General features: G+C 43.0%; 1 protein-coding gene and 1 pseudogene across 3 annotated transcripts in view; one reads left to right on the plus strand and one right to left on the minus strand.

The window, feature by feature from the left end:
• The window catches only part of csnk1a1 (casein kinase 1, alpha 1), a 67,976-nt gene extending 51,845 nt beyond the window's left edge, over positions 1 to 16,131 (minus strand). The window contains exons 1-3 of one of the 3 annotated variants that reach the window (XR_015079306.1): positions 15,815 to 16,131; positions 15,543 to 15,649; positions 1,646 to 1,772 (exon numbers count right to left, since the gene is read on the minus strand). Coding sequence is in view for 2 of the 3 variants with exons in the window: in XM_085995300.1 (XP_085851426.1) it covers positions 1,646 to 1,772; positions 15,543 to 15,649; positions 15,815 to 15,937 (357 nt within the window). In the remaining variant the exon portion in view is untranslated. The remainder of the gene's footprint in view (positions 1 to 1,645; positions 1,773 to 15,542; positions 15,650 to 15,814) is intronic. The other 2 variants (XM_085995300.1, XM_085995301.1) reach the window with 2 other exon arrangements.
• Positions 8,353 to 8,472, plus strand: LOC147113904 (5S ribosomal RNA; annotated as a pseudogene).
• Positions 16,132 to 25,209: the final 9,078 nt, after the last annotated feature.

A 25,209-nucleotide genomic window follows, 5' to 3' on the forward strand; every position in this document is an offset into this window, starting at 1 on the left:
TCCTCTGACCCAGAGTAAATTATTAAACTAAACATCAATTCAGAAGTAGTAAACATTTGCAATTAGGAAGTCAAATGGTATGTTAACCTATATTGCAAGGAGGTTGGAGTACAAGAGTATGGTAGTCTTGCTGCAATTATATAGAGCTTTGGTGAGATCACACCTGGAATACTGTGCAGTTTTGGTCTCCTTACCCAAGGAAGGGTATACATGCCTTAGAGGGGGTGCAACGAAGGTTCACTAGATTGATTCCTGGGATGAGAGGGCTGTCCTACAAGGAGAGATTGAGCCTATATTCTCTGAAGTTTAGAAGAATGTATAAAATTATTAGAGGGCCTGACAGGGTAGATGCTGAGAGGCTGTTTCCCCTGGCTAGAGAGTCTAGAACTAGGAGGTCATAGTCTCAGGATAAGGAGTCAGCCATTTAAGACTGAGATGAGGAGAAATTTCTTCACTCACTCAGAGGGTTTGGGAATCTTTGGAATTCTCTACCCCAGTGGGTTGTGGATACTCAGTCGAGTATATTCAAGACAGAGCATTAGATTCTTGGGCACTAAGGGAATCAAAGGATATGGGGATAGGGCAGGAAAGTGGAGTTCATGTAGAAGTTCAGCCATGATCTTACAACAAAGCAAGCTCAAGGGTCTGTTTGGCCTACACCTGCTCCTATTTCTTATGTTACCAGGTTTTACATAGGGTTATTCATTACCCCAACTCAGTTCCTCATTTTCAGGAGTGCGCTGCCTGCGACCAAGTGACACTTTCCTCACTGGTAACAGGGCCCATGATAGAGCATCCAATTTCTCATCTAAAAGACAATCATTAACCAAACCACTCCAGGCAGTGCAGAGACATGCTCTCAACCCTGACCAGTCAATAAATGGTGAAAGAGGCTGATACAGTGCACCTACCTCTACAATTTTACTTATTACCAAACCAGAGCTGAAATCACATCCCATCTACAATGGAATAGATGAGTACAAGATAGGATTCTTCAGCTGCTGGAGGTGCAGTTCAGTCTCATCAACCTATAATCTGCACACAACAGTCTGAGGAACTTCACTCCTGGCTCACTCAGATAGTACCACCACCTGGAACTCTCACACAGAACTGCAAGATGTAACTGGTCACCGCTTGTTAAATGGTGTTGCTTAGTATTTTCAGCACAGAAACAGGCCACTCAGCCCAACAGGTCTGTGCTGGTGTTTAAGCTCCACACAAGCCATGAATTAGGTTCGTCAGAATATTCACTAGGGTAATGTAAATCGGACATGCCCATTGCTACTGCAGTACATCAAGTTCTTTGTGCTCCAACAATTACAAGGGTCAGATTTGAGGTTTCAGATTCTGCCAGCTGCACCTTTACATAGTGTGCCAAAGCTGTCTTAATGCTTCTGCCAGAAGGTTTCCAAGGTCTCAAATTGGCTGTTCAGATCGGTATGTATGGGCAAACTATCCATTCCCATGCATATTCTAATATATAACTTATAAAGGTACTCCCAATACTTCATATGGGTTACTTTTTCCAAAACTAAACTATAGCAATCACAACAAACCTTCCTTAGATTCTCAGGTACTCAAGTCAAAACTAGCAGCTGCATGTACGAATCCAAGACTCAGGATTTATTGCATGCATATTACTTACCTGGTCAGCTAACATCAGAACAGTTTTCATCGTGAACCTGCGAGAACAGAAGTTAAACAGATCTTCAAGGCTAGGTCCAAGCAAGTCCATAACTAGGACATTGTAATCCTTTTCTTGTCCATACCACCTGTAAGTGAACAATTTACAAATCCTTAGCTTGCATTTATCTCTATATGCTGTGACTTAACATTTATGCACGTCAATTCTTTAATTCAAACATTTTTAATTGTAAACAAGCCTGTTGAAATTACAGGTAGTCAGAGAAAAATGTTACTCTGTAGAATATGTATTCAATGAAGATAATTAAATATAATGAAACACATCCTCGATTTAGGATTTGAATTAAAAGAAACGAGTGGATATTCGAAACTAGTAGGGCATTAGGATTTGCATAATGCTTAAAATCTAAAACCAGTCAATTACATTAAAACAGTACTTTTAATGATATCAGCAATATTTTATTATGGAAATAAAGTGTAATACAACATTTGTGAATGCATATTGAATACAAATTTGGCTTCTTGCAAGGCAAAGCAAGTCTATCTTTACCACTACTATGCTGAAAAGCAGTCTAGGGTATGGAATCAACAAAGTCAGAAACTACAATTAGAGCCACATTATACAAAAAGTTAACTATATTGACTAGCTTTAAAATTGATTGAATTGAAAATATAAAAGGGGAAACTGCAGCAAACTGTTCTCTCATTAAAGGTTAACACATTTGAAAGTAGATAACAGCAAACAGCATCATGCAATTTCATGTAGCAACCTCAAGAACAGCTTCAATGACAGGAAAGAGGGACTGTGTGGTGCAGCATGTTTTCACCTTTAGGATTTGGGCTGAATTCCAGCTCAGACTGAGAACGAAAGTCTCTAATCAGAAGTTAGGGAACCATGTGTGCTGTGTTTGACACCTAAATCATGTTTCCAGTGGACATAGGGACACAGGACAAATATCATCGCCAACTTTAATGCAGAATTTTAATTTCCATATACTGTAGATTGGGATAAGCAGATGAGCTCATGTCAGAATGTAGCGAATTTCTTGTGTGTTTTCAGGGTAGTTTTTTTTGCAATAATATGTCCTAGAACCAACAAATGGACAGGCCATATTACATTTAATAATGATCAATGAGCCACATTTAGTTAACAATGTGAACATTTATCGACTAGCGATAATATAATTGAGTTCAATGTTGTGTTTGAAAGGGAGAAACACAAAACAGTTAAGCTTGTAGATTTAGGTATGGCCAACTTCAATGCGATGAGACAGAGGCTGTCCATAGTAAACTGGGCAAATCCGTTAATAGGTAAAATGACAGATGATCAGCGAGAGGTGTTCAAGGAATAATTTAACCTGATACAGAACCAGTTTATACCATAAGGGGCAAGAGCTCTACTTGCCAATAAAAATAGCCATGGATGACTAAAGAGGTAAGGGACAACATACAGGAAACTGTGTTATCCGGAGGCTAAATGTCCGGCAAGCTCGAGCCACCGACAAAAATCAGGAGCCGTTTTGTTAGCTTTTTTTTCTTCTCGTGGCTTTTTCCCCCCCCCCGCCCAAACAGTCAGGCTCTGCAAAGTCTCTGTAGCTTAGCAACAGCTTCAGAGAGACGCTTCCAAGGTACGGGCCGACTGTTTAGAAGCTGTTGCTAAGCAACAGTGTTTGTTGTCAGATACGGAGATGAAAAGCTCCGTATGCTTCAACATTAACGCTGGTGTGTCCGGCAGTTTTGAGGGAACGGCAACAGCTCGGTCCCGTCGGTGCCGGATAGCACAAAGTTTCCTGTAATACTAAAAGAAAAGAAAAGCCAAAAAAAAAAGCATAGATCCTGGTGAATGGGAGAGATACAAAGAACAGCAATGTGTGACAAAACAGATAGCAAGAACTACAAAAAGGGAGTACGAAAAGAAACTTCTGCAATTATCTTAGGAAAAGGAGGGTGGTTAAGAGCAACAGGGGCCACTTAAAAACTGCTAATAGTGATATTACAAATGAAAATAAGGAAATGGTGGACATGTTAAATAATTACTTTGCCTCAGTATTTACAGTAGAGTATAGCAGGCTGGACATCCCAAGGAAACTAATACTGAATCAGGGTCAGAGACTCACCAAAATTAACATAAGCAAATTAACAGTAATGAAGAAAATAATGGCACTAAAGAGTAACAAATCCTCAGGACCAGATGGTTTTCATCCCAGGGTTTTAAAAGGAAGGTGAGAACATTGCAGATGCCCTAATTATGAACTTCCAAATGTCTCACGTTCAGGAGCTATTCTTTTAGATTGGAAAATTGCACATGTCACTCCGCTATTTAAGAATGGCGACAGAGAGGGAAACCAGGGAATTATTGACCGGTTAGCCTAACATCGGTTGTCAGGAAATTACTAGAATCTATAATTAAGGCTGGAGTAACTGAACACCTTGAAAATTTTCAGCTGATCAGAGAGCCAGCATGGATGTGTGAAAGATAGGTCATGCCTGATGGAACCAGATTGAATTTTTTGAAGAGGTGACTAAAGTAGTGGACAGAGGAATGTCTATGGAAGTTATTTATATGAACTTGCAGAAGGCATTTAATAAAGTCCCTCATAAAAGACTGTTAACTTAAGTTGAAGCTCATGGAATTGAGGGCAAATTATTGACCTGGTTAGGAAATTGGCTGAGCGGCAGGAGACAAAGTCAGGATAATTGGCAGGTACTCTAATTGGCAGGATATGACTAGTTATAGGAATCTGTGTTGGGGCCTCAACTATTCACTATATTTATTAACGACTTAGATGAGGAGATAGAGAGCCACACATCCAAATTTGCCGATGACACAAATATGGCCGGTATTGTAAGCAGTATAGATGGAAGCATAAAATTACAAAGATATTCATCGATTAAGTGAATGAGCAAAAATGTGGCAAATGGATTTCAATAAAGGCAAATGTGAGGTCATCCATTTTGAACCTAAAAAGGATAGATCTTTATAGTACTTTCTAAATGGTGAAAAGATAGAAGCAGTGGAGGTCCAAAGAGACTTAGGGGTCCATGTACATAGATTAAAATGTCATGGACAGGTACAAAAAAATTATTAAAACGGCAAATGGAATATTAGCCTTTATATCTAGGAGTAAAATACACGTGGCTAGAAGTCATGCTGCAGCTATACAAAGCCCTGGTTAGACCACACCTAGAGTCCTGTGTTCAGTTTTGGGCACCACACCTTAGGAAGGATATATTGGCCTTGTAAGGAGTGCAATGTAGATTTACTAGAATGATACCTGGACTCCAAGGGCTAAATTACAAGGAGAGATTACACAAACTAGGGTTGTAGTCCCTGGAATTTAGAAGATTTGATCGAAGTTTAAGATATATGGGGGAAATGATAAGGTAGAGAAACTATATCCACTGGTTGGGGAATCTAGGATTCGGGGACATAAAATTTGGAGCCAGGCCTTTCAGGGGTGAAGTTAGGAAACACTTCTGCACGCAAAGGGTGGTAGAAGTTTGAAACTCTTCAGCAAACGGCAATTGATGCTGGTCAATTGTTACTTTTAAATTTGAGTGATTGATTTCTTTTAACCAAAGGTATTAAGGGATATGGGGCAAAGGCAGGTATACGGATGGAGTTAGGTCACCGATCAGCCATGATCTCATTGAATGGTGGAACAGGCTAAATGGTCTACTCCTGTCCCTAATTAGGAAAGTCTCACTTAAAAGGCTGATGTGCGAGATAGATATACATCATATTGGTGTACAACAGATTAAGGCATATTGCTGCAGAAGCATGTTTGCTCTATATCTAATCCACCCTTCCCTAGTACTACCATCTTTAATATTAATGGCCCAGAAATTCGGGTCTCCACGGGTGAGTACACGCTGGGTACTCACGCGTGGGCCCGATGGAAGTGCCGGTTTCCTACATGCACTGCGCATGCGCGGGAAACCGGCACTTCCGTTCCTCTGAAAGCAGGGGTTCAGAGGTCGAATGCATGCGCGGGGGAGTCTGCACGTGCGCTTTGAACTTACGTTTTTTTTTGTTTGTTTGTTTTTTTTTTAAAAACAGGTTTCTCTGGGAGGGTAAGTCTTTAGAATTTAGAAATGTAAAAAGCAGGCGTAAGGTTGTAAGGCCTGCTTTTTACAAGGTAAGTGGTCAATTAATTAAAATTAAAACATTTTTTCCACAGGTTTATTATTTTTAAATACTTTAAAGCAAGGTAAGTTTATTTTTTGCCCCGTTAGAATATAAAATTATTTTTTCAAAAATTTAAATTGTTTAAAATAGTTATTTAATGTAGTTTAGAGTTTATTTAAAAAGTTATGTTTTTTTTAAATTTATTTGAAGGTTTACTGCTATTTTGGGGCCGTAGCATTTATAATTCTTGACAGGTCTTCCTGTCAATCTTATGAATGGGCTTTTCCCTCCTCCGATTGGCTGCCCATGGCCCACGTGATCCCAGGGGACACGTCAAACTAACTGCGCCCCTGGGACACGCAAGCACTGCGCGCCGGCAGCTGGGCCAGGCCCCAGATCGGAATTCCATGGGGCCCTACAGCTCAACTTCCGGCGTGCAAGGTAAGTGCAGGTCAGGGGCTTACACCCGCAGGAAGCCCCTGACCCGAATTTCTGGGCCAATAAAGACAAGCCCCTCACTCCTCTCCCAAGCAAGCCAAATGTTGAAACTGAAAATCCCAGTTTAAAGTTAAGATAGCACATTTGCAAAATAATTTTCTAGCAGTTGTAATTACTAAGGATTATTAAACTGCACAAAACACGTTGGAGCTCGAGCTTGTTTTGGCTGCAGAAGAAACCAATGTAATCTACAATTTAAAATAGGACAACCGAGGAATCACTCAAAACGAATTACATCATGTTTAAAGCTCCAGGTTTCTAATAAGATTTCTTATATAAATTCTTAATAGAAGAAATTTCAAAGCAGGGAAGTGCTTTGGCCATAAAAAGTTTCAGGACAGTGACCCATTACGGACAAGTTATAACTCAAGTAAAATGTGTTTCCGAAGTCTTAATGATACAGTCACCATATAATGTAGCTTTGCTCCAAAGCACTTCGGATTTTACCGACACCAACCTTGTGTAATGTCAATCAGGAGTTGACGTCTGAATCAACGCAAAAGCAGAGCGAGAATCAGTCAAGGACTCTCGCCATACAGCAATCTCGTGACAGGTCAGGCCCGGAGATTGGATTCAGGTTACACCTACAGTAATTGCAGTCTTAGTACAACACAAAAACCACTTTGCACTGGTTCTACAGCTGCAATGGGACATCCAGTTATATTTAAAAGTAGTACATCATGTTATCAAATCGCATCCCTCTCACCCTTAAAAAAAGACCCCACTTGATGGCTTTCCATCATGATCCCCACCCTGGACTCTGGCAATAAAAAGTGAAAAACCCTTCAAACAGTGACGTACTGTCTTTTATTACATCCGGTTTGATAACCTGTATGAGCGCAAAGGATTTTCTGTAGTACTTCCCCAGATGACACTGACCCACCTACATGGCATTACATTCAAATGTTCATAAACCACCTGACATAGCACCAATACATAGCTGCTTTTGACAACTCATCTGGGTGGGGCTCAAATTGTGAACAGACTAGTTGTCCAACATTTATTCAATTTAATCAGCAACTCAAAACAAATTAACAGCAAATCAAAAACCTAGGCAAGTAATACACCACTAGTTTCATGCATTTTCACAGATAAGGATCTACATTTATAACAAAGACAAACCAATGCTTTAGAAATTGAACTCAAACACTATTCAAGTAGGTATATTCCACTGGCATGACATCAAACAATCATCTTTGTCTGCTCCAAGTCAGTCAGTCCCATTATTTTGAGGTGCAAGCACCAATATTTATTATTCCAACATTTAATTTTTAAATCCCAATTTTGACTCGGTTATCCTTATCCAACAGCAGTTTTTGCAAAATAACAGAAAATGCTGGAAAAACTCAGCAGGTCAGGCAACATCCGTGGAGAGAAATTTGAGTTGACGTTTTTCCAGCATTTTCTGTTGTTATTTCAGATTTCCAACATCTGCAGTATTTTGCTATCGTACTAGCAGTTTTTGCAGCTTGTTGCATTCTGTCCTCAAACTCAAGCGCTTCTGAACTACACAGGAAGTTTGATATACAGTTCACCTGTTCTCATTCTTCACAATATTCTCAGTCAGGACAGTGATATGAACACAATTGACCCCACTATCCTAGGTTAGGCAGCTGAAACTTGGTCAGCGTCCTTCCCTTATCCAGTAATGTTTGCTGAAACTATGTATTGGCAGAGAGTAGTGTGAACTGGTAAATTTGGATGCCGCACTCGAGTTAAAACTCAATTTAAAAATGGCCACCAGTGGGTTACTAGAGGGCAAGCAGCACCTATGGAACCATACATCAGAAAAGTTCAATGTCTCTGAGAGAAGGGAATATTTGGCAAGGAAAAGCAAAAAGTAATTATTAGATTTCATACCTTTTTAACCTTGAGAGTCATGAGTACTGGCAAGTTATAACTACTGCTAATTTGTCCCTTATAGCAAATCTTTCAACAGCAGGTTAGAGGCTGGATATTCTGTGGCGAGTGACTCATCTTCTGACTGCCCAAAGCCTTTCCACCATCTACAAGGCACAAGTCAGAAGTGTGATGGAATACTAGCCACATGCCTGGATGATTGCAGCTCCAACACCATTCAGGCCTACGGCCACACTAGTCTGAAAATGCCCGATCTCGTCTGATCTCGGAAGTTAAGCATGAAGCAGGCCTGGTTAGTACTTGGATGTGAGACCGCCTGGGAATACCAGGTGCAGTAGGCTTTTGCTGCCAGCAGAGGCTGCTCACAGCTCCACACATTCAAACTGCAGTTCATCAATCACCATTTATTTAGACTGAATGAATGAGAGAGGTTACAGCCCCTCACTATTTCACAAACCCCACAGTGCAGATAGAGGCCATTTCGGCCCATCGAGCCTGCACCGACACATATCCCACCCGATCCCCGTCACCCCACGTATTTAATCCCCCTAACACTAAGGGTCAATTTATCATAGCCAATCAACCTAACCCGCACATCTTTGGACTGTGGGAGGAAACCGGAGCACCCGGAGAAAACCCACGCAAACACGGGGAGAATGTGCAAACTCCACACAGACAGTCACCCAAGGCCGGATTCGAACCCGGGTCCCTGGTGCTGTGAGGCAACAGTGCTAACCACTATGAAGGGGCTGCGCCTCGATTTTTGGCTGCACTTCAGTCCCATGCTCCTGATCTTTGGTCACCCGGTGCGGAGGGGAGCGAGCAGGTCGGAGGACCTCCTTGTAGGACTGCTCCTGGGCCTGGCGAAGATAGCCATAAACAGGTCCAGGCAGCGGGCGGTCGAAGGGGTCTTTCGGCCCAATTGCCTGCCTCTCTTCCATGGCTATGTCCGCGCCCGCAAGGCCCCGGAGATGGAGCACGCGGTGTCCTTCCGTGATCCGCACTTGAGGCCCTCTGTGATCGGTGGGCATCGTGGGGACTGGAGTGCATCATCACCCCGGCCAACAAAATGCTAATTTAATTTGTTAAGAAAACATTAAACAAATTAACTGCAACTTAAGTTTTATTTAACCAAAAGAGCACCACCATTCAGGGCAAAGCAGCCCACTTGACTGGCACTGCATCCACCACGTTAATTATTCGCTCCCTTCACCACCTCCTCCAGGTTCCCCTCCAAGTTTTTTTTAATTATTCATTTATAAGATGTTGGCATCGCTGGCAAGGCCAGTATTTATTGCCCATCCCTAACTGTGCTCAAGAAGGTGGTGCTGAGCTGCCTTCTTGAACTGTTGTAGTACCTTCACAACACGGACTACAAGTTACTCCCACAGCGCTGTTAGAGGGAGTTCCAGGATTTTGGCCCAGCGACGATGAAGTTACACACCATCCTGACTTGGAAATATGTCACCATTCCTTCATCGCTGCTGGGTCAAAATCCTGGAACTCCCTACTAAACAGCACTGTGGGAGTACCTTCGCCACATGGACTGCAGCGGTTCAAGGCAGCAGTTTACCACCACCTTCAAGGGCAATTAGGGATGGGCAATAAATGCTGGCGTGGCCAGTGACACCCACATCTCATGAATGAATAACAAAAGGGCTCCAAACAGTTGTTACTAGAATTTTATTTCTTTGCAATCACAACTTACAGCATTCCTACAATATGCATTAAACCATGCACCCTTGACTACAGAGACTTGCACTGTCGAAGGTGCTGCCTTTCAACAGGATGTTAAACTGAGGCCCCATCTGCCCCCTCAGGTGGACGTAAAAGACCACATGGCACTAATCGAAAAGGAGGAGATGGGGAGTTCTCCCCAGTATCCCTCAACCAATATCGCTATATATAAAACACACAGCTTATCTGGTAATTATCACATAGCAGGGTCCCACAAACAGCAATGTGCAAATTGGTTGCCGCATTTCCTATATTACAACGGTGATTACACTTCAAAAGTACTTCATTGGCTGTAAAGCGGCGAGACATTGTGAAAAGCGCTTTACAGCACAATTCCTTAAATTAATTTAGCACTTCACATGTACCCTTATTTCCCCTCAAGGGTATTTTAAGTTCAGCTCCTATTCAAACCAGGTGCTACCACCTCCCTTTATCCAGTCTCTAGATCAAGCAACGTAACCAATGTCTATGTACTCATTGCTAGAATACAGGTGCATAAAAATGCAGCAACTCCCTTAACCTTCCCACGTTGAAAAAAAAGCAACCCTGACCGGAGACATATCCTTGCGCTACATTCCCTTTAACCAAGGAAAAAAGGTTTATAGCACCATCAGAATTGCAACAGTATCAGAAAAGTGCATTAGAGCTCAACATACTACACTATACAGTTGTAGGACATATTTGAATCCACAATTCTGCAGTTTAGGTTCTTATTTCAGTTAATTATGCCGATATCAGGATGTGTGAGGCAGTAAATATTTTTATATTTAAGATATAAAAATTATAAATTAAAATTTACAAAGAATTTTATGGGCCATGTTGGAGACTTCTTTTGGGTCCACTGAGTAATAGACAGAGAAAGTTGATTGGCAAACCATTTCTGGGCTTCTTACTGATCCACATTACATGGGCTGTAAGCAACCTTGGCCATAAACTTAAAGGCAAAATATCAAATCTCCACCAAAACAGTCAAAAAAACAATTGACTAATCCACAACCAGGCCCATAACACATTGAATGCTGCTAACAATTTTTCTTCAAACTATTTCCCCATCGGCCAAAAACACTGCATAAAAATGCTCTCGCAATATCTTAAAACTATTAACAGCTCCATAATGGTCATGAAACCACATGACATCCAGTTTGAACCTGAAAATATCTATCCAAGTTTAGATTTCAAAAAGTGATCGTCATTATACTGTAGAATTTAGACCAACCTAAATAAAACATCAGACTGAATTGTAAAACTTGCAGAGCTCGTTTGTAGAACATGGTGCCCAATATCCATTGCACTTCGCACAACAGGAACAGACACAAGGGAGCAATGATAACTGCAGGCTTGGTTGAGGAGTTTTAAGGAGGCTTTCAAAAAGGTGAGGAAAGAAAGGAGGCAGAAAAAACAGAAGCCAAGAAGAAAGTTGCAGAGGTGTAGGGCAGACAGTTGAAAGCTCAGTCAATTTTTTTTCCAAGGAAGTGAGGAAGAAAGGGCAGAGTCAGGACTGAAGGAGGTTGCAGAGATAGGCCCGGATATTCCGATCCCTACGGGTGGGTATGCGCTGTGTACACACCCCTAGGGACATCGGAAATGCCGGTTTCAGGCATGCACAGCGCATGCGCTGAAAACCAGCATTTTCGATCCGTCAAGAATGCTCTTGACAGATCAGACATCTGCCCTGGAGAAGGGCCTCTGCGGGAGGATAGTTCCACTTTCTGGAGACCCTCCGCCCGCAGAAAACCCTTACGAATTCTTACGCCTGGTAAAAGCAGGCGCAAGGCCTGCTTTTACCAGGATAAGCATTGAAAAGTTTAATTTTAATTTGTCATTTATCATTTAAAAAAAAAATTTTTAATGTTTATTTTTAGCCCTGCAAAAAACTTAAATTTATTTAAAATATTTATTGTAATTTCAACTAATTTTAAACAGGTGATTTAAAAAAATGTATTTAAAGTTTTACTATGTTTTTTCATTGATCGCCATTCATATATTTGACAGGTCTATCTGTCAAGTGTATGAAGGGAGATTCCCTTCTTTGATTGGCTCCCCATGGCCCACGTGATCCCAGGGACGCTTGCGAACCGCATGCGCCCCTGGGAGTTGGAGAGGCCCAGCATCGGAACTTTACGCACCTTGGGAGCCCTCAGGTAAGCGTGTAGATTTTTCCCACATCGGAGGTTACCGCACGCGGGAAGCCTGATCGGAAAATACAGCCCATTGAGTGCTGTATGGTCAGAGGATATGATAAAACATTCTAGCTGGGACAACTGGATAGCTATGAAGAACAGAAACCCTGGCTAATTTTTCCCCTTTCCTCACTTATCCACTTCATATCAGCCAACACAGATTAACAATGGAACCTCTTTTTTGATATGACAAATGGACAAAACAATTTTGTGGTCTAACTAACCTACTATAAACCTATTTGCAGTCTACTACTGTTCTCTGCCCCAAATTACCTTAAACCAAGTTATCAACTCATTAGCGGAGTGTATTGTTAAGTTCCAACAAGTCAAAGCAAATTCTCCAACATATCAGGAGCTTCATGTCACTGAATAACCACCCCGACCAAGTAGCCATACTTGTGCCCAAGACATTCAGATGGCAAAAAGAATCTCTAGCAATGTCTCCAACATTTATACTGCCTAAACTCATCATATAGTGGGTTTTTTCAGCAGGTAGATATGAAGGGATGCCATTGAGCTGTCCCAATGGAAATCAATTCCACAGGAACTTTTTTGTATCACAACTAGACGTCACCCATTGGCCCCGTCCAAGACGGAAAACAAGCAAGAAATACAATCTACGTCCAAGTCTCTTCCCCCATCCGTTACAGGACAGCAATGTCCACCATAAATGTGTAATCCAAATATGATACATAGTGGGCCTCCAGGAAAGCAAATTACTTTTTGGAAGACACAGCAGGCAGATTCCCAAATCGATTTTTACAACACAAAATAGTGAATTACTAGTAAAGACAGAAAGACCAGAAGATAGCCTCTCACAAGTGGAACTGATTTCTCTCTCAAAGGCAGAATATGGAGAATACTGTTCAGGCTATATTACAGCAACCCAAAACATTTCTCCTTCAAATACAACTTCATTCACTGAACAAGTTTAGGCAAAGCATTTGTATAGTAACTATAATTGTTCAATATTCTTAGAACCCTATAATAAAAGAATACACAAACCTTTTGTCTCAGACGAGATTAGCCTATGTTACTGCATAGGAACAGGAGTAGACCATCCAGCCCCTCGATCCCGTTCCCCCATTTAATCTGTACCTCAACTCCATTTATCTGTCTTTGCTCCATATCCCTGGATATCCATATCAATCTCAGTCTCAATCATTTTTGATCACATTTTCTACCTGTGCATTAGCTTTTAGTTATTTGCGTACATGGACACCTAAATCCCTTTCCTCCTCCACAGCTTTTAATCGCTCCATTAAGACAATATACCAATTTATCTCTCATTCACATTTATGGTGGACATTGCTGTCCTGTAACAGATGGGGAAAGAGACTTGGATGTAGATTGTATTTCTTGCTTGTTTTCCATCTTGGACGGGGCCACATCAGAGCCTATGGGTGACATCTAGTTGTGATACAAAAAAGTTCCTGTGGAATTAATTTCCATTGGGATAGCTCAATGGCATCCCTTCATATCTACCTGCTGAAAAAACCCACTATATGAGTTTAGGCAGTATAAATGTTGGAGACATTGCTAGAGATTCTTTTTGCCATCTGAATGTCTTGGGCACAAGTATGGCTGCTTGGTCGGGGTGGTTATTCAGTGACATGAAGCTCCGGATATGTTGGAGAATTTGCTTTGACTTGTTGACCTCACACCTGCCATAGTTTTGCCCATTCACTTAAGTGTGTGTCATTTTGAAACTTCTGCTCCCATCTACACAACTTACTGTGCCTCCCAAATTGTCGTCATCTGCAAATCTGGATGTTCAACTCTATATTCAAGATACAAATCTCTGGGGACCACCACTTTTCAAATCTAGCCGATCAGAATGTTCCCTTTACCCCTACTCTGTCTCCTACCTCCCACGCAATTACCGATCCATGTCACAAAAAAACCACCAGTTCCGTGCATTATCATTTTTTACTAAATATCTCTTGTATCGCATCAAAATCCTTCGAAGGCGATATAGACAACATACACCATGCCATCGACCTCAAAAAATTTCAACTAGACATGTCTTAACCATCACAAATCCCTGCCGACTCTGATCTGCTCATATTTGTCCAACTGCTCAGTCACCGTCTGATAAAAGATTCCAGTAACTTTCCAACAACTGATGTTAAACAGACAGGCCTGTTACCTGGTTTTCCTCCCTCCCTTCTTAAATAATGAGCAATTTTCCAATGCATAGGCACAATTCCTGAATCTAGGACTTTGGAACTTTTCTCCCTATTTCTTTGATTACTGTGAGGTAGAAACCATCTCAAATCCCATTATTTTCTCAATTTTTAAAAAAACTTTAGATCCACCAAGTTTCTGTCCTTGACTTTTTTTTAGGTTCCCTTGTAATTTTGATCCCCCTTCCTCAACTGTGAAAACAGCTACAAAGTTCTCATTTAATAAGTCTGGCATTTGCTTATTGTCCATTATAGTTTGCCTGTATCTGTATTTAATGGGCCCACATTCCCCTTTACCACTCTGTCTCTCATATTTATGAAAAACTTTTGCTGTTAGCTTTGATATCCATTAAAAGATTTTTTTTCATACATCATTTCTACTCTCATTACTTTTTGTTTCCCCTTGCTTTCTATAGCTCTCCCAGTCTGCTGGATTTCCATTTTCCCCTGCAATGTTAGAAGTATTTTATTTTAGCTTGATGATGCTATATCTTACCTCATTTGTCGACCAAAACGTGCAAAGGAGTTTCAATTGTTATTAAATAATAGACAATCACAGGTGAGACCAAGTTGCTCCCTCAGTCCCTAAACTTAGTCAAAAAGTTGCAGAGTGTTGTTTCAAGTTAAATCAACAAAAAAGCCTCCTTTCTTTTTGAAAGTTAGCTTACTCTGATTAAAAGCAAGCACCCTGACAGTCGGAAATACATGGAATAACCGGGGCTACCATAAGGAAATATATAAATCCTGTAGGATGAAACTTGCTCCTAATCACGTCGATCCGCCATTTTATGACATGTCCGTGCAAAACACAACAAAAGAGCAGCCATTCCACGCAGCCATCCGTACTCTATATGTCTGAGCACAATTAAAACCTTCAAAATGCAGCTTTTAAATGTATTGGCTATGGATTGATTTTCAAAAGCATGGGGTGCTGACTGCGACAAGAGTGGGGGGAAAATTGCAGCACAGAAAAAGACACCGTCGGTAGGCCACAAAGTAACTGCTGAAAAAAAAGTGATCGCTGGGACGAACCTCAATCTTTATTTAAAACTAGGATATTCATACACGAATACATAGTTAGTTTCAATATATAAAAAAAAATTAAAAGTAAGTATTATACGAGAGACTGGGATCTTTCCGTCACACGCTTCTCACAGGCCTTTTGATTCAGCTGAGGAGGAGGAGCAGGAGGGGGGAAGGGGAGGGAGCAGGTCGCCTACCGCACAAACGCGAAAAAGGGCAATTGTTACACAAAAAAACCACACACACACACAAACACACAAAACAAAAAGTTTATCCATAACATACCGGATGTGAGGGATGCCGACTCCTCCCTGTAAGATCTTGTACAGTTTGCTTTCATAGAGAAGCTGAGGATGCCTCGCTTTCTGTGATTCCAATTTCACTGCCACCTCCTAGAAACGTTACGAAAAACGGGCAAAAAAGGAGGGAAAGAGAAAAAAACCTCGTCAGTCGGTGAAAGACAACCACAGGCGTTATTAGCGGTAAAAAAAATAAGGGCGGAATCGCCCGCTTCGACAGCGTCTCTCTCCTCCTCCTCCTCCTCCATCGACACTCACCTCCCCGTTGGTGATGTTAATCGCCAGGTAGATATCTCCAAACGAGCCGCTGCCGATTTTCCTGACCAGTTTGTATTTTCCACCGACGATAAATTCCGCTTTCGAACCACTGGCGCTGGCCATCCTCTTCGTTATTTTCTCTCAGCACAAGGACAGGCGGGACGCGAACATATAGAAGCCACCGAGTTGTGTCACTTTTCTCTCTGAATTATCCCGATCCGTTTCCTGCTTTGCCCCGAGCGCTGACTCTCCCTAATGCTCCATCTTATCACCGTCAAGTTCTTTCTTCTTTGCAAAGGCTTGTGGGGGGGGGGGGGCGGAAATCTACGTCATCGCTTTTTTTACAATCATCATCTCGTTCTCGCGCTTATCGCCATGGTGATATGACCCGCCCCAGCACCTCCTCTCCCCGGTCATGACGAGCGCGGTGACTTTGGGGGCGGGTCACATTGCATTGTGGGACTTGTAGTCCAGCGCGCAATAAAGACTACTCCCTCCCATGAGGCCGCGGATTTTGGTTGCCTTGGTTGGTTGGCTGATTAGTTAGTGAGGGGTGATTTGATCGAAGTTTTCAAGATATTAAGTTACCAGCAGAGATTACACAAATTAGGGTTGTGTTCCCTGGAATTTAGAAGGTTGAGGGGTGATTTCATCGAGAGATTACACAAATTAGGGTTGAAAAAGGGTTAGACCCGAAACGTCGACTCTAATTTCTCTGATGTTGCCTGGCCTGCTGAGTTTTTCCAGCATTTTCTGTTGTTATTTTACACAAATTAGGGTTGTTTTCTGTGGAATTTAGAAGGTTAGGGGTGATATGATTGACGTTTTCAAGATATTAAGTTACCAGCAGAGATTACACAAATTAGGGTTGTATTCCCTGGAAGTTAGAAGGTTAAGGGGTGATTTCACGATATTAAGGGGAACTGATAGGGTAAATAGAAACTATTTTTGCTGGTTGGGGTTTCCAGGACTAGGGGGGCATAATCTAAAAATTAGAGCCAGACCTTTCAGGAGTGAAATTAGGAAACACTTCTACACACAAATGACAATTGATGCTAGATCAATTGTTAATTTAAAATCTCAGATCGATAGATTTTTGTTAACCAAAGGTATTAAAGGCAAAGGCGGGTATATGGAGTTCGGTCGCAGATCAGCCTTGATCTCATTGAATGGCAGAACAGGCTCGAGGGGCTAAATGGCATACTCATGTTCCTATATTCCTATGCTCATCTTTTAAAGGGTTGCTGACTTCATGGGAAAAAAAGTGGTTAGGATCTGGAATGCACTGCCTGAAAGGGTGGTGGAGGCAGACTCAATTGTAGCTTTCAAAAGGGAATTGGATAAGTATCTGAAGGAAAAAAAATTGCAGGGCTATGGGGAAAGGGTGGGGGAGTGGGACTAGCTGAAGTGCTCTTGCAGAGAGCAGGCACGGGCTCGACAGGCCGAATGGCCTCCTTCTGTTCTGTAACCATTCTATGATTCTTTATTTTAGCTGGAAGCATCACCCCAGCCTGCCTGAGCCCATCTGCTGCTGAAACTCCCATCCATACTTTTGCTACCTCCAGGCATGACTGTTCCAATGCTCTCCTGACTGGTCACCCATCTTCTGCCCTGCTTAAATCTCAGCTCATCCAAAAGCTCTCCTGCCCGTATTCTAACGCGCGCTAAGTCCCCCTCACCCCTATGCACTCCTAATATAAACACCTCAATTTTAAAATTCTCATCCTCGTGTTCAAACCTCTTCATGGCCTCACCCCTCACTATATCTATTATGTCCTCCAGCCCTACAACCCTCCGGGAACTCTGCATTTCTCAAACTCTGGTCTCTTGTGCATCCCCCAGTCCCCTCACCCACCATTGGCTGCTATGCCTTCAGCCATCTAGGTCCTAAGCACTCCATCACTCCACCTGCCCCTCCTTTAAGACCCTCCTTAAAATTGTCCTCTTTGAACAAGCTTTTAATCATCCATCATAATATCTCCTTCTTTGGCTTGATGTCAATTTGTGTCTACTTTACGCTCCTGTGAAGCACCCTAGGATGTATTCTTGCATTAATGGCACTATATAAATGCAAATTGTTGTTGTTGGAAAGGGACAACAGCACTGGCATCCATATTGTTTTATATCACACCCAAGAGAGGCAATTTTGATAAGATTTACTTAATTGTGTTGCGTTTGTAACAACTCCAACAAAAAGTTCAAAATTTTTCACGAAGGCAGTGTTCCTTTAACAAGAGCCCTATTATTCCTACCCCATAGTGGGAACTATTGTAATGAAAATTTTGGGTTGTTTACAGCGACACTTACTTAGTTAAAGGTTTTTTTCCTTTCTTGGGCTTCCTTGCACTTTGACATTTGAAAGAGTGTCCTGGATACCTCTCTGTGACTGTAGGTGAATCTGGAACTTAATACATGGACCTGTATTCCATCATTCTAAGACACAATGCATCAGAATTCCAAAACATCACTGCAGCTCTTCAAAGTTGAGAAATATTAAACTTCATAGGATTTAATGAAATGGACCAGTGACACTGCTCATTGGTCCATAATCTCAATAATTGAGATGAAGGTTCTAAAATTCTCATGAATCTTTTACGGATCAGATTAGCCATTCAGCCTATACAAAAATAAAGACTTGCATTTAAATAATACTTTGGATGCCCTCAGGAAATCCCAAAGCATTTCACAGCAAGTGAATTACTTTTTGAAGTGTAATCACTTATATAAGCAAACATTGTAGACAATTTGTATGGGGCAAGGTCCCACAAACACTATGACGAATGACTAGTTAATCTGTTTTTGGTGGTGTTGTTTGAGGGACAAATATTGGCCAGGACACCAGGAGAACTCTGCTCTACTTCAAAAAATTGCCATGAGATATTTTACGTTCACCTGAATATGCAGAAGGGGCCTTGCTTTAACTTTTCTTTCGAAAGACAGCACCTCCAACAATGCAGCACCCCCTCAGTATTTCAATGCAGTGTCAGCTTGTATTATGAATCTGGTTTGAACCCACAATCTCATCCTTCCACAGAAACCCATGTGCGCAACATTACAGCATCTACATGCATCTTGAATAATTTCAAACCCTTCCCGAAGACATATCCCGATATTGATCACTTGGTGAAGAAGTTTTTCCAGACATCAGCCCTGAATTTATTTTAACAGTTTATGTAATGTATGTACTTTGCAGAAGGAACTATATTCTGCAGCCCCTGTATACTGCAGTACCAGTAGTGACCACCCCTGTATATAAGCCTGTGTAGTAACATTTGCATAGTAGTTCCAGGTTGCCTCCATTCAGTAAAGGCCTGTTATAACCAACTCCTGCAGTCCGTGTCTCAATTATACATGGACATAATACTGGCGACGAGCAGATACGAACTTACCTACAGTCTGCACCATCTCATGGGGATCCATCCCTGAAGCGAAGTTATCAGAGGTCGAGGCCAGAAGGAAGAAAGAAACAGAAGAAACGGGCGTCGACCGTGGGCATCCGCCTCTGAGTCAGCGGAGTTGAAGAATTGCAGGAGAGGCTGTCGAGAGCAGGGCTTGGTTATCCTGTCGATGGTGCTTCAGCTAATCGGGCTGGTGGCAGGTAGTACACTGATCCTTCCTGGGCTGCGGCGGTCTAGAGCTCGAGCGGGTGGCTTTGCAACGGGGCCGAGCAGCGTTGTCGGGAAGAGGAGAGAGAGAGAGAGGGTGGAGCACACAGGGCGCGGCCGGTGCTACGAAGCCGGGCAGCGCACAGACCCGAGAAGAGGGAGGCAAGAGTCCGCAGGGTTGTTCCGACGATGGGGAAATAATAAAAATTAAACGCGCAGAAAGCCGCGAGGAGCTGCAGTTTGCCACGGGAACTGCGGAGAGCGGCGTTAGCAGCAGCGCGGGGGGAAGTGCGCGAAGACCATAGGGCATCGCCATCAAGGCATAAAATGCCAGCAACAGCGCTAGCAACAGCGGAGAAGACAGAAAATGCGGGAGGCGCCATCTTAATCCAGCGGGGAAGAAGGCGAAGCGCGGGAGGCGCCATCTTAGATTTCCAAGATGCCAAAGACTGGCAATATCACTGCCTTCGATAAGGCAATAGAAGACTGGACCACGTATGTGGAAAGAGTCGAGGTATATTGCGAGGCAAACGAAGTAGCCGATGAGAAAAAGGCATCGGTACTGCTAAACTTAATGGGTGCAAGAACGTATGGCCTATTGCGGGACCTGATTACTCCAGCCAAACCGAAGGCGAAGAGTTTTAACGAAATTGTTGCTATCCTACAGGAACACCTAAATCCTACACTGCTGCTGATAGCAGAAAGATTTAAATTCCACAGGAGAAATCAGCATAAAGATGAGAGCAATGCTGATTACCTTACAGAACTACGCAAGCTATCAAAGCACTGCCAGTTCAGAGCAGGACTGGCAGATACCTTACGGAACAAATTTGTCTGTGGACTCCTGAGTGAAGGAACCCAGAAGAGGTTACTCTCAGAGAAAGAGCTGACGCTAGATAAGGCTTTCAGCATGGCAGTATTGTACGAAGCAGCAGCAAGGGGAGCTGCGGAAATACAGCAAAAGCCACAGGAATACGGCACCCATGAAATGACACGGGAATTTGCAAAATGTTACCGCTGCGGCAGAACAAACCATGACCAGAAGGACTGCTGGTCCAAGGACAAAATATGCAGGCAATGCGGAAAGATGGGACACATTGCATGAGTTTGCAGGTCTGGGAAGAAGACCAACGACAACAAAAAGGCTACTAAGGAACCGTACAGGAAAGTACAAAAGATGACGGACAGTAGTTCCAAAGACCAGATGAGCGATAGTGAATCCAGGAACAAGAGACTAAGCTGTCTCAAACTTCACAACGTAATCGCAAAAGAGGATCACCGAACCATTTGGGTCACCCTCATGATAGCAGGGTCCCAAGTCAAAATGGAATTGGATACAGGATCAGCTCTAACCGTCATGAATCGACGAGACTACGAGCGGCTATTCTCACACATACCCTTGAAAGAGACATCCATTGTCTTGAAGACGTATACGGGGCAAAAAGTATAACCCAGAGGAAAAATAAGGGTGCCTGTTGAATACAACCGCAAGGAAAGACAGAAATTGTATCTGTACATACTGCAAGATGGTGGACCACCGTTATTAGGACATGAATGGATCAGAAAGATAAGTTTAGACTGGCACTCCATTCAGGCACTGACGGTGGCTGGTAAAAAGGATGACGACGTCACTCCTGGACGATTGTCAACAATCTTAGCTAACGCCAAAGAGGTATTTCAACAAGAACTGGGAACTCTTAAAGGCGTAACCGCCTCGATAAAAATAGAAGAGAATGCAATTCCCAAGTTTTTCAAAGCAACACCGGTACCATATGCAATTCGCCCATCCGTCGAGGCAGAGCTGGAGAATCTGGAGAATGCAGGCGTGTTATCTAAGGTAGACTGGAGCGAGTGGGCGACACCCATCGTTCCTGTCATGAAGAAAACGTTAAACAATAAGTCTGAGGAGCCAAGGAAGGTTCGCATCTGTGGGGACTTCAAGGTGATGGTGAACCCAATCCTTCACACAGTACAATATCCTCTTCCAAGGATAGAAGATATCTTCACCTCACTATCTGGAGGGAAGCGTTTTACAAAAATTGACCTAGCACAAGCATATTTGCAGATGGAGGTTCAAGAATCCTCTAGGAAGTATCTCACGATAAACACTCACAAAGGTCTTTACCAGTATAATCGACTGGTATTCAGAGTAGCATCAGCTCCGGCGATATGGCAAAGAGCGATGGAACAAGTCCTGCAAGGTATTCCGGGGACTCAGTGTTACTTGGACGACATCCTAGTGACAGGTGAAGATGACAGTGAACACCTTGCCAACCTAGAGCAGGTGCTCACTAGACTACGTGAACATGCGCTACGGGCCAATCGCCCCAAGTGCGAGTTTTTTAAGAAACAGGTATCGTATTGTGGCCACGTGATTGATGAAGAGGGGTTACATAAGTCCCCTGACAAAATTGAAGCGGTAGTTAAAGCTCCAGCGCCTGAAAATGTGTCGCAACTGAGGTCATACCTCAGATTGGTGAATTACTACCATAAGTTTTTGCCGAATTTGTCCACAATTCTGCACCCACTGAACGCCCTACTACAAACGGGAGTAGCATGGAAATGGAGCGATGAATGTAAGCGGGCCTTTCAGAAGAGTAAGGACCTAATCACTTCAAGAGAAGTATTGGCTCACTACAACCCATCACTACCGATAAGACTGGCGTGTGATGCGTCTCCCTACGGCATTGGGGCGGTACTGTCACATAAATTCCTTGATGGTTCAGAGAGGCCGATAGCTTTTGCATCACGCTCGTTAACTTCAGCCAAGCGTAACTACGCCCAGATTGACAGAGAGGCCCTCAGCCTGGTGTGGAGGGGGGGGGGTGAAGAAGTTCAATCACTACCTGCACGGTCAGAAATTTACTCTACTTACTGATCATCAACCTCTTGTCTCCATTTTCAACCCTCAGAAGGGCGTACTGATAATGACAGCACAACAGCTACAGAGGTGGTCCCTTTTCCTAGGGGCACACCAATATGACATCGAGTACAAAGGAACTAAACAGCATGGGAATGCTGATGGATTGTCGGCCTACCGTTGCCGACGGTGGAAGAAGAACTTGCAGTGAATCCAGTGGAGATATTCCACTCGACCATAGTCGAATGTCTCCCTGTGACGAATGCAAACATAGAAAAGGAAACACGAAATGACCCGACACTCTCCTGGGTCTATGATTTAACGGTGAAGGGATGGCCAGCAAATGGCGAACCACTGCTGCCAGCATTCTCGCCGAGAAGAGAACAGCTGTCAGTGTGCAGAGGAACCTTGATGTGTGGATCCAGAGTAGTAATTCCACCCAAATTGAAGGATAGAGTGCTCAATGAGCTTCATGAGGGTCATCTGGGAGGGGTAAAAATGAAGAACTTAGCCAGAGCGTTTGTGTGGTGGCCGGGAATCGATAGAGAAATCGAAGAGATGACCAAGAGCTGTACAGGATGCCAGAAGATCCAAAACGCCCCACCACAAGCCCCTCTACATCCATGGGAGTGGCCCTCATCTCCATGGCAAAGGGTGCACATTGATTTTGCTGGTCCATTTATGGACTCGATGTTTTTAATTGCGGTGGATGCACATTCAAAGTGGCCAGAGGTAATAAAAATGTCCTCAACCACCACAGAAAAAACTATCACAGTCTTACGAACCATATTCGCCAGGAATGGGCTGCCTGAACAGATTTGCTCCGACAATGGACCACAGTTTGTGTCTGAAGAGTTCCGGAGGTTCTTAAAGAACAATGGTGTTAAGCATTACACATCTGCCCCATATCATTCGGCCACTAATGGATTGGCCGAGAGGTTCGTTCAAACATTCAAGAAGGCTATCAAGGCAATGTGTAATGAAGATATACCTCTACAGCACAAGGTGGATAACTTCTTGTTTGCCTACCGGAATGCGACACATGCGGTTACCAACCAAACTCCAGCCATGATGTTCTTCAATCGAAGGCTACGATGCCGCTTGGATTTGGCTAAGCCAAACATCAGAAGAGATGTGGAGAACAGGTAGTTTCAGAATATGAATGAAAGGCCGACCAGGAGTTTTAAGATAGGTCAACCAGTTTTGGCCCGGGACTACCGCAGAGAGAAATGGCAGCCAGGAACGATCTGTACACGGCAAGGACCTCTAATGTATACCATGGACGTTGGAGAGAGCATTGTAAGACGCCATGCTGACCAGATTCTAGAGTCACTGGGAAACGTCAACTCCACACAACGATCTGATACGCCTGGCGATGAAACCGAAGTACCAATTGCATCTACCTCAGAATCGGTGATATTGGAAGCAGACGAACCAAACAACGACGTTGATCCCGACTCAACGTTGCCAGAAGAACCTGATACCCCAAAGAGGCGTTATCCAGACAGAATCAGGAAGCCTCCTCAAAGACTGAACTTATAATTGCTTAACTTCAACTAATGTATCTCGCAACTGTAATTGTAAATATGTTATTTCATTGTTAATTGAATGTTATGTACTGTTTAGCTAAAAGGGGAGGAATTGTAGTGTATGTACTTTGCAGAAGGAACTATATTCTGCAGCCCCTGTATACTGCAGTACCAGTAGTGACCACCCCTGTATATAAGCCTGTGTAGTAACATTTGCATAGTAGCTCCAGGTTGCCTCCATTCAGTAAAGACCTGTTATAACCAACTCCTGCAGTCCGTGTCTCAATTATACACGGACATAATAGTTTATATCTAGGTCCATGTCTCCTTCAGTTCAAGTTTAATTTAAAATAGTATAAACTTTTCTATATTGCTTAGTACCTTTACCTCTATAGTGTGCCTGCTCAATCACCTCCTCAAAGTGTTCAAGTTTTTCTAGCCAATCATTATAACTTAGTACAAGGGCAAAATACTGCAGCTGCTAGAAATCTGAAATATAAACAGAAAATGCTGGAAATACATAGCAGGTCAGGCAGCATCTGCAGAAAGAGAAACAGAGTTAACATTTCAGGTCGGTGACCTGACAAAAATTCTGACGATAGGTCACCGACCTGAAACATTAGCCAGAATTTTCTGGGGTCCATGCGGGCAGGAATGGAGGCGGGTCGGGTGTAAAATTTGAATAAAGTGGGAGCGGGTTGGGAACTCATCGTCATCCCGCCCCCACGCACCTTTCCCTTGAGCACATTTGCCGGTGCAGCAGCGACCTGACCGCCAGAGGTGGGTGACCTAATTGAAATCATTATAACTTTCTTTACAGACATTTAAGAACCTTTCCCCCCCTACATTTTAAAGTTACCTGGATGGCCACAGGAACCACGCTGCTCGGGAACCACATCTGTCAACCTCAGGTGGGAGTTCAGTGGCCATTGCTCCAGCTGATTAGTTGACAGCATGAAATGTACTATAAAAGCTCCCACCTGACAGCTGATCACTTTCCTCAGGCAGAAGCTGTTGCTCACTGCATTACCAGCACAGATTCTGCAGGCTGCAAGTCTTTCCAGCAAAGTCTCCATCCAGTATCACCTCATTGGAAGAACCTCTCTCACCATTGACAGAATGCTTCTGTCATCTCAACTTCACCTGCCATTTATTCCATCAACATGGGTGCTGACATAATAAAACTCACTACGCACTTGGTTTGAGCATAAAGCAAGGCTTTAATCAACTTGTTTCAGAACATGGAGGTCTAGTTGTACTTCACTAGTTCCTTGTCTTACAAAACGTCCCTGGCAAGCTGAGGCCGACGCCCGAGTATTTATACTCCTTGGACAGTGCCACCAGCTGGCCGTCCAGCGTTATTTCACGAGAAGTTTCTTGATAAATGATGAGATTTATAAC

This window comes from Somniosus microcephalus, chromosome 8, assembly GCF_052327205.1.
Source record: "Somniosus microcephalus isolate GS21.2 chromosome 8, FLI_Smic_1.0, whole genome shotgun sequence".
Lineage (NCBI taxonomy): Eukaryota > Metazoa > Chordata > Chondrichthyes > Squaliformes > Somniosidae > Somniosus > Somniosus microcephalus.